This window comes from Bombus bifarius, unplaced genomic scaffold, assembly GCF_011952205.1.
Source record: "Bombus bifarius isolate JDL3187 unplaced genomic scaffold, Bbif_JDL3187 scf7180000008218, whole genome shotgun sequence".
Classification (NCBI taxonomy): Eukaryota; Metazoa; Arthropoda; class Insecta; order Hymenoptera; family Apidae; genus Bombus; species Bombus bifarius.
Genome location: NW_022884519.1, coordinates 226,433 through 243,065, shown reverse-complemented (window position 1 = coordinate 243,065; position 16,633 = coordinate 226,433). Strand labels below are relative to the sequence as shown.

The following is a 16,633-nucleotide window of genomic DNA, read 5'->3' as shown; positions in this document are numbered from 1 at the left end:
GCTATCGTTTGTTTCCTGCTTCGAATGATGTATCGCGCGAAAAACCGATAAGAATGCGCCACATAATAAATCTATAATAACCGAAATGTTCATTTTTCACGTTCGCGATAACGACGAATAGGAGAGCAGGGGGGCGAGGGGGGGCGAGGGGGGTGGGAGGAGGAGAATGCGCGCAACTTAAGTACGTAGAAGCAACGAAACCGATGATAATAGTTCGCTAAAAACCAGTTAGGCTATGCCCGATACGATAACGATAAGTTGACATTAATAGAATCACTGGATTCTTAAGAAAAAAAAAAAAAAAAAGTACAAAATTCTTTCGATGCAAATTTAGATGGAAGGATGTCGATTTTTTTTTTTTTTTTAGGAAACACGACGTTATTGTAAATTACGAAACATTTATTTATTGATTGAATTTACTTCACGATTGTATCTTAATCGATCACTACGATCAATATAAAGATAATTATCGAAGTGTGCCGATTCTTATCGTACAGGCTATATACATTATATCGGTAGAATGTCAAGGAATATAATGTCACACTTAATAGAACGTTCTTGTAAACTCGTGCACTTGCTTGCTTAGAACTGGCTAATTACACTAGGATCGCCTTTCATCCTCGTTCACTCGGGATAGAACGTGTTTAATGTTTCTTAATATCTCTATATTCTTACATTTAATCAGATAAACATCGTTTTGGTATATCGTCACAGCGACTCCGTGCATTTAAATCAACCTTTCATTGCTATTCTCTCTCTCTCTCTCTCTCTCTCTCTCTCTCTCTCTCTCTCGTAATACATCGATTCGTTTGACGCCACCTGCTACATCTTTTTTTTTTTCTGTTTGTAACCTAAATCCTCGTTATTGGTCGTTCGGTATACTTTCTCGATAAAAATAGACGATATCTCGCAGCATTATTTACAACATGCACGTGACGCGAGCTTCAAGTGAATTTCAGGAGATTTGGCCAGAGCCTGGATCGGTCCGACGATCTCGCTACGCCCTGTCCGACGAGTACAGGAAGTTTCCACTTTGCCCCGGACAACGAACTCCGGTTCCATAAGCAAACAACTCTGGCAAATTCAACAACGATTGGACAAACGAACGGGCCTGTTAACAGGAAATTTGAAAAGGAACGGGGAAAATCAAGTTTCTATGGGAATAGGATCTTGCGAAGTGGAGTTCTAGCTCTTTCGCTAAAGTGAAAGAAAACGCAGCTAAATCCGCATGATATTTACAGACAAATATTCTCAGTTATTTTCTTCACTACTTTATTAACTTTGTCTCTCTTATTTTTGCATAAATACGTTCATATCGAAACGCAGGCGTCACTGTACATTTCCTTTGAAACGAATTTCCCTTCTACGCGAAGAAACGAGTCCACGCTTGCTGAACATAAATGTGTTTCCGTGGCTGGAACCTTCTGTGACAGTTCCCTATCGAATACTTAAGACACTAAGACCGCACACTTACGTAATGACATACGAAATACGATGCACTTTAATCACATAGCAATAAGAATTTCTTTACACGACTATATACATGGCGTACGTTATCCAGGTGTATGTACAGTTTCACGCGTCGTGGAACGAATCGACCCCTTTTTCCCATCTCCTTTTTTACGTTTGGATCGAGGGGCGGTTATCTATCGGAAGAGTCATAGTGGAAGATTGGATTCGAAGCTTCGACTTTTGAAAACCCTTATAGTGTGCTGTGAAATATTTTGAATCAATTTTCGCGGAAGTCTCAATGTTACAAGAACCCAATAGAAATAATGCAAGGGAAGAAGCTTTTGAAACGCAGAGAATTCGATCGTTAGAAAGAAGAAACTTTGCGGTTCTTCAACGGTACGCACGAACACTCGCCAGTTGTCCGGCCTGACGTTCTTTCACAAGGTTTCAAACGATAACTTACATCTTTCCACACTCTTTTATAAACTGTCCCATGTCTATCAGTTCCTGACCAGAGCTTGTAAATCCTGCACCCTGTTTTCTACACCTAGTGACACTTGACAAACGTCCTCGACATCGTCACTCAGTCTTCAAGTACGCGCCATGGTACTTCTTACTTGCGAAGACCTAGCGCGAGACGTTGTTTAGCATCCCTGTTACCTCGACGCTACTGTCACAGACAGTGTGAACCCCAACGGTCAGAGAGCACCGGGAGTGAAGAAAATTAGTAAGCGACATCGTGAGCGCCCATTTGTTTTACCAGACCAGCCGCTCGATCGTCCGCCGTATCATCCAGATGATGATGACTCAGCCGTGTTGGGAAGGAGAAAGACCGCAGGAAACTTCAGTGCCATCCTTTGTGTATTCAGGTCACTGTTTCGACTGAGACACAATAGACGATTTGCGCGAATCACCGTGCCTTCTAGACCACGTTCCAGTAACTGATGTTCCTTTCTAGGCCAACGCAAGATTATGCCAGAATTCGTCCTGGAGAACCGCCGCTGGTTGTAATGGAGGATCCGCGCTTCCGGCTACTCGAATCTCTTTCTTGCCGGCAGATCATCCATCAAACAATGATTCGTTGCAGCAAGGATCAAAGGATGACGCAGCTCTTCCTCTTTAAGTGTCTACCCTGATGCGTTCAGTAGTAGCCAACTTTGTTCTTCAGTCGTTGAAACAACTTGTCCACCTCGTTTTCCATTCGCCCAATCTGTTCGATGGTTTCGTGAAACTTCAGCTCACTCGATAAATAGCTAACGAATTGAAAACGAATACTTTTACGACCAAACAGAAACGAACTCCTGGGCAGCAGTACCAACAAAGCCGGGCAGTCGACTTGAACAGTCCGGTTCCCCGGACGGATGTTACAGCGCCGTTAGCCCGTAATCGGACTTGATCGCCGGTGGCGGAATGGGCGCGGAGACCTGCGACAGTCCAGACGGACTGGTCGCCGGGGCAAGAGGACTGATACTTCCGGAGCCGATGTGTCCCAACGGTCCTCCCGTCGGGCCCTCCATCATGCCACTCACATGATGATGACTCAGCTGTGCTTGAAGATGGGCCAGAGGATGCGGGTGACCTTGGAAACTCGGATGAACCACGTTCGTATGCGGAAGAGCGGCGTTGACCGCGTGCACGTCTGCCATGTCCGTCAAACCAACGCCCGAATCCAAACTAGCGTCGATTCCACTCGACGGGGAATTGTTGTTGTTCTTCCTTTGACTGTTGTTGTTCCCGGTTGCCAATTTCGATCTGGTGGCCGGCGTCTTAGCCGGTTTCGCAGACGGCGGCGCTGTCTGACCGTTCGCGTTCTTCCTGCGCACGTTCTTCGTGTTCGGCAGCTTGTTGTCCTTCTTCCACTTCATACGCCGGTTCTGGAACCAGATCTTAATCTGCCGCTCGGACAACACCAGGGTATGAGCGATCTCGATCCGTCGCCGTCTCGTCAGGTACCTATTGTAATGGAATTCCTTCTCCAGCTCGAGGATCTGGTGCCTCGTGTACGCGGTCCTCTGTCGCTTCGGCTCCATCCCTGGCTGGTACGAGCCGTTCGCTGCAAGAACCAAACAGAGACATCGAGTGGAGTTAGTTGACTGGCTTCTAGAGACCAGAATCTGGTCGAATTTATTAAAATCGTATGGTTGAATATGGTTGTTTTTAAGGGGACCGAGAATATATAGCGAGAAATTAGAAATAATCGAGTGAAGTTAGCTGACTGGTTTCCAGAGACCAAAATCTGGTCGAATTTATTAAAATCGTATGGTTAAATATGGTAGTTTTTAAGGGGACTGAGAATATAACAAGAAATTAGAAATAATCGAGTGAAGTTAGCTGACTGGCTTCCAGAGACCAATATCTGGTCGAATTTATTAAAATCGTATGGTTAAATATGGTTGTTTTTAAGGGGACCGAGAATATATAGCGAGAAATTAGAAATAATCGAGTGAAGTTAGCTGACTGGTTTCCAGAGACCAAAATCTGGTGGAATTTGTTAAAATCGTATGGTTAAATATGGTAATTTTTAAGGGGACCGAGAATATAGCGAGAAATTAAAATAATCGAGTGAAGTTAGTTGACTGGCTTCTAGAGACTAATATCTAGTCGAATTTATTAAAATCGTATGGTTAAATATGGCTGTTTTTAAGGGGACCGAGAATATAACAAGAAATTAGAAATAATCGAGTGAAGTTAGCTGACTGGCTTCCAGAGACTAATATCTGGTCGAATTTATTAAAATCGTATGGTTGAATATGGTTGTTTTTAAGGGGACCAAGAATATAACGAGGAATTAGAAATAATCGAGTGAAGTTAGCTGACTGACTTCCAGAGACCAAAATCTGGTCGAATTTATTAAAATCGTATGTTTAAATATGGCTGTTTTTAAGGGGACCAAGAATATAACAAGAAATTAGAAATAATCGAGTGAAGTTAGCTGACTGACTTCTAGAGACCAATATCTGGTCGAATTTATTAAAATCGTATGGTTGAATATGGTTGTTTTTAAGGGGACCGAGAATATAACGAGAAATTAGATATAATATATTCTTGAAATTGTTAAGAAACGTTAAGTTGGTATGATCGCTAGTTCCTACAAGCTAAGTTGGTACGATTTCTAACGACGCTGCATTGTCTTACGCGTCGACCACGTGTTATTTATCTAAGTGTATCCGATGTGTTCAGATGGCTGGTACATGGTGGTGAAATATAGAACGTAAAACTTGAATCTGCGTGAGTTCATTAAAAAACCAAACTCCCAAACCTATTTAATAACAGAAGTTATATTCGATGATGAATAAATATGATTAGCTTTCTCTGTACGATTACAGAGTTTTAGCAAGTAATCGTTTCGACCTTATCTGTCATTAGAAAATAGCACGCCACGAATAGCCAAGCGATTATTCAAGCAATTACACGCCGATGTTATCGTGTGATTTTTCTAGTTAATATGCGGCAATCGATTTTTCTTATTTATCCGCGACACGTGTAGAAACGACTTAAGAAATAACTCGATGAATGAATTCTTTAATACAATCGGATTTTTATCGTACATTCTCTCTCACTCTTGACGTTTCTTCTTTATAACGCGATTTTCCACCTATTACATTTAAAGTATAAATATAATTCTATTTCAAGAAACTTGAATACTCTAACTGGATGATTTAAAATTAACAATCTCGAGATACTGTTCAAGATTTTCGTGTGTAATAAAGGTTTATTTAACCGCTAAAAAGAAAAAAAGAATCGAAAGTGAATCGTGATAACAAATGAGAAGTAAAAACACAGCAGACAATTAATAACATGCATCCATGTGAGCATTTTCAAGTCGTACTATCTGAATGTTAAATTTGTTGCAGCTTTCGAACGAGTACAGGCTTCGACCAGTGACAAGCATCATTATTTTAAGACTTGTACTATTGCCGATAGTCTCGAGGCGACGTGTCACCGTCTGGTGGCACACGCTCGACTTCATGGAACGCGCGATCACCGATCGCAATGGATAAAGAAGCGTGACACGTGCACCGACACCATCGTTCTCCAGTGAAACGCTGAAACAACTGACTCTACATTTTCCAATCGGCTGACCGATATTTCAAGGCCGTGTTGCTCGAGCGTCAAATAACTGAAATACTCGTTGAAATTCCAGCAGGATTATCAAAGCTATTAGGCAAAAAGTCAAAAGAATGGGAACATAAATTTGGTAAATTCAAATTGGTCTTTTTGGTTATGAAATAATATGAAAATTGTAAGTACAGTAAAATTGAAAACAAGTTGTTGAGAAGAAAGCATTTTAAAGAAACGCAGGTCTGAAGTTATTTGGTCATTTTCATAGTCCTGATACAATAATAAATATCATATAGTCATAAATATTCCAAATTTACAAATAAGATCATATAGTGTGGAAATAAATAGCTGAGGAAAATTGCTGAAATACTCAACAAAATTCGAGCCGGATTATCAAAGTTATCTCTTCTTAGGCAAAAAGTCAAAAGAATGATCATTTGCTTTGATACTCCAACATAAATTTGGTAAATTCCAATTGGTCCTTTTGATTGTGAAACAATATGGAAATTGTATGTACAGTAAAATTGAAAGTAAGTTGTTCAGAAGAAAGCACTTTGTAGAAGTGCAAGCTGAAGTTAGTCAAAAGAATGATCATTTGCTTTGATACTCCAACATAAATTTGGTAAATTCCAATTGGTCCTTTTGATTGTGAAACAATATGAATATTGTATGTACAGTAAAATTGAAAGTAAGTTGCTCAGAAGAAAGCACTTTGAAGAAGTGCAAGCTGAAGTTAGTCAAAAGAATGATGATTTGCTTTGATATTCCAACATACATTTGATAAATTCAAATGGTTCCTTTTGATTGTGAAACAATATGGAAATTGTATGTACAGTAAAATTGAAAGTAAGTTGTTCAGAAGAAAGCACTTTGAAGAAGTGCAAGCTGAAGTTAGTCAAAGAATGATGATTTGCTTTGATACTCCAACATAAATTTGGTAAATTCCAATTGGTCCTTTTGATTGTGAAACAATATGAATATTGTATGTACATTGTAAAATTGAAAGCAAGTTGTTCAGAAGAAAGCATTTTGAAGAAGTGCAAGCTGAAGTTAGTCAAAAGAATGATCATTTGCTTTGATACTCCAACATAAATTTGGTAAATTCCAATTGGTCCTTTTGATTGTGAAACAATATGGAAATTGTATGTACAGTAAAATTGAAAGTAAGTTGTTCAGAAGAAAGCACTTTGAAGAAGTGCAAGCTGAAGTTAGTCAAAAGAATGATCATTTGCTTTGATACTCCAACATAAATTTGGTAAATTCCAATTGGTCCTTTTGATTGTGAAACAATATGAATATTGTACGTACATTGTAAAATTGAAAGCAAGTTGTTCAGAAGAAAGCACTTTGAAGAAGTGCAAGCTGAAGTTAGTCAAAGAATGATGATTTGCTTTGATACTCATACATAAATTTGGTAAATTCCAATTGGTCCTTTTGATTGTGAAACAATATGAATATTGTATGTACAGTAAAATTGAAAGTAAGTTGCTCAGAAGAAAGCACTTTGAAGAAGTGCAAGCTGAAGTTAGTCAAAAGAATGATGATTTGCTTTGATATTCCAACATACATTTGATAAATTCAAATGGTTCCTTTTGATTGTGAAACAATATGGAAATTGTATGTACAGTAAAATTGAAAGTAAGTTGTTCAGAAGAAAGCACTTTGAAGAAGTGCAAGCTGAAGTTAGTCAAAGAATGATGATTTGCTTTGATACTCCAACATAAATTTGGTAAATTCCAATTGGTCCTTTTGATTGTGAAACAATATGAATATTGTATGTACATTGTAAAATTGAAAGCAAGTTGTTCAGAAGAAAGCATTTTGAAGAAGTGCAAGCTGAAGTTAGTCAAAAGAATGATCATTTGCTTTGATACTCCAACATAAATTTGGTAAATTCCAATTGGTCCTTTTGATTGTGAAACAATATGAATATTGTACGTACATTGTAGAATTGAAAGCAAGTTGTTCAGAAGAAAGCACTTTGAAGAAGTGCAAGCTGAAGTTAGTCAAAAGAATGATCATTTGCTTTGATACTCCAACATAAATTTGGTAAATTCCAATTGGTCCTTTTGATTGTGAAACAATATGGAAATTGTATGTACAGTAAAATTGAAAGTAAGTTGCTCAGAAGAAAGCACTTTGAAGAAGTGCAAGCTGAAGTTAGTCAAAAGAATGATGATTTGCTTTGATATTCCAACATACATTTGATAAATTCAAATGGTTCCTTTTGATTGTGAAACAATATGGAAATTGTATGTACAGTAAAATTGAAAGTAAGTTGTTCAGAAGAAAGCACTTTGAAGAAGTGCAAGTCTGAAGTTATTTGGTATTTTCATAGTCCAGAGACAATAATAAATATTATATAGTCATCAATATTCCAAATTTACAAATAAGATCATACAATATCCAAATAATATCAAACTTCTTATCTTCACATTATTTCAGATGCCATCATTTGAGCGACGTTACACAATTGAACGAACAGAAGCGAAAAAGTCTCATGTGCTTGATAAATTGACATGTTATTCGTCTGATACCGCGATGAAGATTGACTTTAAGGTAGTCGTTGAGAAAAAATGCACAGTCATAAGAAGTGGGTGTAAAAATCAAAGTGACAAACAACGATCCTCTAATCGTTTTGTGCTCTTCACAACCCCCGTATTAAATTTGGATGACCCAACTGTAGTATACTTTTATCTCACCCTTTCAACCCCTTCCATCACTCTCTGTTCTTCTGATCACTTTTTATTATTTAAGCCTCTACAGCAAAACTTAAAAAAATGTTAATTGGCATCAAATAAAATAACTTTTGATTCTATTCACATAAATTTAAAATTCTATTACATAAACAAAAAATCATAAATAATGCAGAGGTTGAAGGAGCTCCAATGTTGAATGAACTCCAATCTGAATAGAAGAATTCCATTTATTGATGCAAGCTGATTCAACCAACCGTCTATTGAACCCAATTATTTCAATTGTTTTGAGCATCAACGCCTATTGCATAGGTGAAAAATCCCAGATAATGAAGACAATCACTAAATGCTGATATCATGAATTGCACATCCCTCGATGAACCCAAACAAAATTCTACAGTACAATTTCCTCGTCCACTTTACACCCCATTTATTTCTCGCCTTATCACAAGCCTCTATCGTAGTTCTATGGTTTTCTTCTAAAGAGTTGTAACCGAGACTCGATATCAGAAGTGACCATCGTGGCTCGTCACTAGCATCGGTTCAGGTCGCGACGAAGGTGACACACGAGAAGAGATTGGTGCATCGATTCGTTGGTCGTATCACAAGCGACGTCAATCCTCGCGTGGCATGCTAGATGCGTTCCTTGGTGGTCCGTAGGAGCACGATAGAGGAAGCATGGCAGCGAGTTCAGTTTAGAATCTGTGCAGACACATTCCATTCCGAAGCTGACCGACGGTCTCGAGAAGCCCCTCCTAACAGCAACGTCCGGTCGCTGAGCTTCGAACATCCAAAGGGGGAGAGATTGCAGTCTCCGACAGGCCGTCGGACACGCATACCAGACTTCACCGGCACTGAACGTGAAAGCGAGGACCGTGTTATGCGCGAAAATGATACTCCTGCGGATAAAAATGACGGCGCTCCGCGAACATGCATTTGGAGCTTGCGATTCTTTTCTCAGGATCGAGCATATCGTATCAAATGAAAATAATTCAGACCTTTGTTGGAAGAACGTGAAGATCGCCAAAGGAGGGTTCCAAGGTCCAGGCATGGAACATTACTGAAATAATATTTGACTATTGTTTGTTGCAGGTTATTCTGTTGTCAACTAAGCGTTTGGTATCGAATGATAATTTTGTAAGCTTCTAATTATAGTTATTCGCTTCTGCTGAAGAATTTGTTTCAGTTGTGTCACTTTTGAAATACGTACATCTGCAACATATTGGTGAGACAAAAGGAGGAATTCTAACCAACTACACTAATTTTGGTGCACTTGTGGGTAATCTAAAGGTACAGAAATGTGCAAAAAGATATCAGCTATTGGAAGTAGAGTATTTGTTGTAATTTGTAAATCATAAAACAAATCTCTATTTAAACTTCTTGAAGCTTCTAATTTGTTATAACGATATAAAATTATATAAATATTTGCAGTATTTTCTCAGGATGGAACATATCTCAAAAGTGTCATAAATTAAAATAATTCAGACCTTTGTTGGAAGAACGTGAAGATCACCAGAGGAGGATTTCCAGGACCAAGGATGGAACATTACTAAAATATTTGACTATTGTTTGTTGGAGTTTATTTTCCTGTCAACTAAGTATTTAGTATTAAATCATATTTTGGTAAACTTCTAATAATAGTTAAAGAATTTGTTTCAGTTGTGCCACTTTTGAAATATGTACATCTGCAACATATTGGTGAGACAAAAGAAGGAATTCTAACTAACTACACTAATTTTTGTGCATTTGTGGGTAATCTAAAGGTACAGAAATGTGCAAAAAGATATCAGCTATTGGAAGTAGAGTACTTGTTGTAATTTGTAAATCATAAAACAAATCTCAATTTATACTCCTTTAAACTTTATGACAATATAAAATTACATAAATATTCTCAGTCTATTTATAATACAGAATGTCATAGATGATATACTGATACTGATAGCTGATAGAACTAACTTTCTGTGCATTTGTCGGTAATTTAAAGATACAGAAATGTGCAAAAAAATATCAGCAATTGGAAGCAAAGTACTTGTAATTTATAAATCATAAAACAATTCTCAATTTAAACTTCTTTAAACTTTATAACAATATAAAATTACATAAATTTTCTCAGTCTATTTATAATACAGAATGTCATAGATGATATGCTGATACTGGTAGCTGATAGAACTAACTTTCTGTGCACTTGTGGATAATTTAAAGATACAGAAATGTGCAAAAAGATATCAGCTATTGGAAGTAGAGTATTTGTTGTAATTTGAAAATTATAAAACAAATCTCAATTTAAACTTCTTTAAACTTTATAACAATATAAAATTACATAAATATCCTCAGTCTAGTTATAACACAGAATATCATAGATGATATACTGATACTGATAGCTGATAGAACTAACTTTCTGTGCATTTGTGGGTAATTTAAAGATACAGAAATGTGCAAAAAGATATCAGCTATTGGAAGCAAAGTACTTGTAATTTGTAAATCATAAAACAATTCTCAATTGTAAACTTCTTTAATCTTTATAACAAAATAAAATTACATAAATATCCTCAGTCTAGTTATAACACAGAATATCATAGATGATATACTGATACTGATAGCTGATAGAACTAACTTTCTGTGCATTTGTGGATAATTTAAAGATACAGAAATGTGCAAAAAGATATCAGCTATTGGAAGCAAAGTACTTGTAATTTGTAAATCATAAAACAATTCTCAATTGTAAACTTCTTTAATCTTTATAACAATATAAAATTACATAAATATCCTCAGTCTAGTTATAACACAGAATATCATAGATGATATACTGATACTGATAGCTGATAGAACTAACTTTCTGTGCATTTGTGGGTAATTTAAAGATACAGAAATGTGCAAAAAGATATCAGCTATTGGAAGCAAAGTACTTGTAATTTGTAAATCATAAAACAATTCTCAATTGTAAACTTCTTTAATCTTTATAACAAAATAAAATTACATAAATATCCTCAGTCTAGTTATAACACAGAATATCATAGATGATATACTGATACTGATAGCTGATAGAACTAACTTTCTGTGCATTTGTGGATAATTTAAAGATACAGAAATGTGCAAAAAGATATCAGCTATTGGAAGCAAAGTACTTGTAATTTGTAAATCATAAAACAATTCTCAATTTAAACTTCTTTAAACTTTATAACAATATAAAATTACATAAATATTCTCAGTCTAGTTATGACACAAAATGTCATAGATGATATGCTGATACTGATAGTTGATAGAACTTTCTCTTCTTGCAAGAAAATGAAGAATATGACCCGTAAGATTGTTCGCCACGACGAATTAGAATTATATTGCATTCTTCTACGTAAGTTTTGGTAAACAATTTCTATATAAAACTATATAGAAGAATATTCTAAGCATTTTTGAAAACCATATAACCAAAATTAAAGAAAGCACCATATTTTAATATCCAGATAAATTATATAAAACAAGAAAAGAATAAAATCGAAATAAAATTTTCCAAAACTATCCAGATACGTGAATAATTTTCAAATAATTTTCAAAGCTATTTTTCCAATCGTTTCTTAACTATCGAGCTTTCAACTAGCCATAGCTCGATTCCAACGGAGCTTACAATACATTGAGGAAAAAAGGTAGGAAGAAAACCTTTGTTACGGTGGAACGACGCGTTAAAAACTTGTTTCGCATACGGTGCGCCGTGCTTCTTTCATCGATGATATTTTTTGTTACCTGGAAATATGAATTATGATATTCCGGTTCGATAGTATCCGTGTAGAACGGCCTGAAAAGCGAAATAGTTGCAAGCTGGAATGAACAGCACTTTCCCCGGTCAAAACGGAATAGAAATTTGAGGCTGCAAAGGCAGCCCAATTCTCTGGCATATTACGTTGCAAAAATTCCCTTTGTAGATTCATAATCCTTCTGCGAAATGCCTGCCGCAGACGGCAACGTTCGTTACACGTACCACTCATGCCATTCCTCAAGCCGCGTTTCCAATGAATAGTATTGCAAGCTTGTGTACTATGTTATCGTGTAATTCCTCGACATTTTCTATTCGATATCGATCTTCTTAAAAAACAAGACAGACGACATTCACTCGTGCGAGAAATATAACAAGTTGCGAGTAATTTTTATGCGTTTATTATTAGAAGCTTCTTAGTGGAAAGTCTATCTGTTTGTAACGCGAACCAGCTACGAGCAGGTAAACAAAATGGAAAAAAAGAAAGAAAAAAAAATGATCGAGATCGTATAACACGCGTCTATGCTTAAAACCTATTTCTAACAATAGGATAAACCTTCCATCGATTTGTCTGTTTTTCTAATATTTCTGTTTAGAATCGCCCTTAAAGTTCGCTATTTCTCAAGTTGACGTGTGATACGAGATGAAGAATAGCGGCACTAAGCGTAACCGAATAGGTGGTAAATGGGTAGGCTTCTAAAATCTCGCACAGGTGATCGGAAGGTGGAACGATAAATTGCAGCCCATCAGTCTTCCGACTGGTCGGTAACGCGTCACCTTGCGGCCTCGGCGTATTAGTTTCACAGGTAAATCCTGCAACATCGCTTCCGAACTCTCGTCATGCGCTCGGTGGCGTGCGGTAAACACATGGCGATTATGTTTTTATCGTCAGACGTTTAATAATGAGCTAATAACGACAAAAAAGCGAACACGTGCAATGAATCGGATTGTCAGAAAACACGATGAAACTGAGAACACGCTGAAGTAAGGCAAAGAAACTGGTTTAAAGCTGAATAATACAATGGAATATGTAGCATAATACGGTAGAGTATACGGAATATCAGAATAGGTTATGTGACAATGAAACATAGACGAATAGTACGTTTTTTAAGTAGTAAAACCTGGGATTATAGAGTCATCATGTTCCGTCGGACAAAGATCGTGCCATTTTCTAACCTATAATTTCCAAACTATCAATTAAAATTCAATTAAAGCCTGCACGTTTAATCGCCAAATAACTGGAAATAGCATATTTCGTGGTGAGACCTGTCTAAATTGAGCTACCATGCTACAATTGCTCAATCTTCGTCGTCACTGGGTTGTAGGAATAAAAAGGGGCGTTGAAAGTTCCAACTCACCGACACCAGCAACGTGAATCTTCTTCATCCACGGATAAATCACACGGTCCCCGTTCTCCTCTTCCTCTTCCTCATCCTCCAGCATGCCCGGCGACCCGTCCATCATTTGATCATCTTCCATGTCATCCTGATCGGAGCCCTCGTCCACGTGATGCTGTTGCTGCGACTGCTGTTGGTTCTGTTGTTGCTGTTGCGTCGGTTGCTGTTGCTGCGAGTTTTGTAAATGTTGAGACTGTTGACCGGTAGACGGTTGCTGCTGAAGATCCGGCGAGTTGTCACGATGCAGCTGACTAGAACTCGCCGGACTGCACGCGTTATTTTCGTGCGGTGTCTGCTGTTGACTCGGCTGTTGATGATGTTGAAGACTATCCGGCGGCTGCACATGATTCTGCATAATACCCGGTGATAGTGGAGTGGAGCCGAGAACAGTCGATGCGGACACAGGTGGTTGCTGCTGTTGTGGCTGTTGCTGGTTCTGCATCGACGACGGGCACGTGAGCGGCGGTTGTTGAGCCTCCGGCGGCATCGCCAAGGCGCCCACCGCGTGATGATGAGGATGCAGGCTCGCGTGATGAACGGCGTGCACTTGATGATGAGGATGATGCGGCCCATAGTAGCTACCATAGCCGGCATAGCCGCCGTTTAGCTGCACCGCGGACGACGCTCCATAAGGAGTGGACGCCGCTTGATGATGATGTTGATGATAACCGTACTGTAGCTGATGAGACTGCGGATGATTCAAGTGGTGACCACCCCCGCTGGCGGGAAAGAACTCCGCTCCAGTGGACGGGATGTAGTTGCTCTGACTGTATTCCTCGCTAGGAGGAAACTTTGGATCCACCATCACGGAAGTCGCGGCCAAATGATGGCTGCTAGTTGCCTGCTGGTGTTGGTGATGATGATATCCACCGCCGGTGGATGGATTCATGAGAAACGAACTCATGTTTGCGTGGACTTCTCGTCTCGCGACGGCCGATTCCACGATTCGACTCTCGTTACACGCCAAACAATGATCGACGGTAGTCACGGTACCTTTTCAGTTCGTCCGACCCTCCGTCGACGTTCCAGGTTTAATTCATAGAATCTCACGGTTCCATGTTGATGATATTCATTGTTGGAAGCGTATACACCGCACTGCACTGTGGCCCGTGGCCGACATCCCTCTCTGCCGCCGCGAGCAGGGTGACTTTTTCCACCGGAGGGGAAAGGGTACCGCGTCTAGACGCAGAAGACGGAAAAGGGAGAAAGACAGGGGGAGAGAAAACGAGCGAAAAGAGCAAGACCACGGAGAGTAGCAGACTCCCGGTGGACAGCTGCTTATCCTCTCCTCTCCTTCCGCCACTTTTGCGATCTTCCACGAAGCTCCGCGGCCTCGTTCGCTCCTTCCCGCCCACCGAAGCCCAATTACCATACCACGTGACCGCGGCACCGACCAATCAGAGCTGCTCCAAGCTTGCGACCATGATGGATAGCGCGGCACGCATGCAACACGTGAGTGGCGCCACGAGAACCACTGCGGCAGGTGCACCAACTTCTTTCTTCGTGCCTCCTTCGCGAGCGACGGTCACCAGAGCTCTTCTACGCACTCGTTCTCTATGACGTTAGAATTCTTTACAATTTTTTCCCTAATCATACACACTTTACACTATTTTATCAACGATAATCTTTCTAACTTTCGATCAATGTCCTCGATGCATTGGAAAAGTTCTACCAATCGCTCGTTAAATCTTCAATTCCGCTGAAATATCCGATCACCATATGACACCTTCTCAAACTCCGATCGATCCCATTCACTTCACACTGATTCTTTCAAGCGATTCGATCCGAGGAACATAGGCACCATCGACCGCCGGCCAAGCTGTCAGAGAGCCATGAAAGTGAGCTCGTCCTGCCTCGGCAGAAACTCGTCTGGCAACTCCGGCAACTCTGTTCCCAACTCCCTCCAGGTCCAACGAGACCGGCTGGCTTCGAGCCGTTGCCGAGAGCCGGGACACCCCCTCTCCTCGTCATTCCTCTTACTCTGCCGCTAGCTAACCCCACTCCGCGGAAGCACGAGACCAACCCCTGCCACGGAAAGCGTGGATCCTGTGCCCTTATGGGGCCATACTCCAGGGTACCTAGAACGGTATAGTCACTCCTACGGATCTCCTTAACCCGCCTCCATCCTTCTGAAATCCATCTTACGCCAGCATGGTCAATGCTCGACGAAAACCACGCCGATGCTGTCTAACGTTATTGAGATCGTCACATCGGCGGTTAAATGATATCACCATGCTAATTGGCAGATGTCGCTAGGGTGACGCGGCTTTTATCGTATTTGGAGGTTCCTCTTAGTAATAGATGCGTTAGATCGTTCGAGCAAAGCTGCGTATTCGTTAAATGTTTACACAATGCGTCTAATTAAAATACGCAACGTATCTTAGGTAAAATAATTGATTTAAGTAGCGAAACAAATCTCTATTTAGAAACCATTATCGTATTTCCGCTGATGAAACCATAAATTTCTAGAGAAATTCGCAGTGTAATTACGAATGAATAGAGCGATGTGCGAAGGTACGGTGGAATAGCCATTTAACAATATACAGCGAGTAAATAGAAAATGTCGTACGAGCGTGACTCGCTCGCGAAATATCAAACTCTTGTTTATTTCTCGAATTCACGTTACTAATGCAAATATTCTATTTTCGTTGGTCCGCTGGTCCATTAGGCTGGTAATATTCTATGTTAAAACGAGGTTATCAATGGAGCAACTATTCACGGTCGATCGTCTATCGGCGAGCGTGATTATCAGAATGTCTGGTCGGCCGCTGTGCACACGGAATCACGCGTTACGTAAGACGTTTCGACGCGGACCAAATTGAAAGTAATGGCTGCGGCGTTCTTTCACCGCGTGTTTATATTAGTGCTCTACAAGTGTCTCACTGCACTCGGTCAAGTACGTCTACCCGCGATCAGCTGCGTGGAGCAAAGCATATAAAGCGCCGAGTCATTACACAAAGAGCACACTCACTCTGTTTTGCCGTGCTACGACAATGTAGGATGGCGAGGCTTCTCTCGACCAGCCGTTTTACCGTTTAGCATTTTACTTTTGCTAGTCGAGACTGAACGATGCTGAATACAGCAACCCGACAGTGGAATCTGCAGCGAAAGTAATTTCATAAGAGAAGGTATATTTAATAAAATCAGCTAGACGTAAATTAAATAGAAGAAATTTTAGAAAGGTTGGAAAAATAGTAGTCAAATTTCAGAAATCAGTTACCCATCATTTCGAGCAACACAACTGTGCCACAAGAAGCCATGAAAAATACTCGAGGAATAAG

At 39.6% G+C, this 16,633-nt stretch overlaps 1 protein-coding gene across 1 annotated transcript; it reads right to left on the bottom strand.

The window, feature by feature from the left end:
* Positions 1–384: 384 nt before the first annotated feature.
* Positions 385–15,278, bottom strand: LOC117211149 (homeobox protein Hox-A4). Its single transcript, XM_033454777.1, has 2 exons — positions 13,314–15,278; positions 385–3,505 (listed from the first exon to the last, which is right to left on the bottom strand). Exons 1-2 carry the CDS (start codon positions 14,254–14,256, stop codon positions 2,817–2,819), a joined length of 1,632 nt encoding a protein of 543 aa, XP_033310668.1. The 5' UTR covers positions 14,257–15,278; the 3' UTR covers positions 385–2,816.
* Positions 15,279–16,633: the final 1,355 nt, after the last annotated feature.

Coding starts and splice junctions, on each gene's coding strand:
- LOC117211149 (XM_033454777.1), bottom strand. CDS start 14,256: ATGAGTTCGTTTCTCATGAATCCATCCACCGGCGGTGGATATCATCAT. Junction 3,506..13,313: donor GATTCACGTTGCTGGTGTCG/GTGAGTTGGAAC, acceptor TGGTTCTTGCAG/CGAACGGCTCGTACCAGCCA.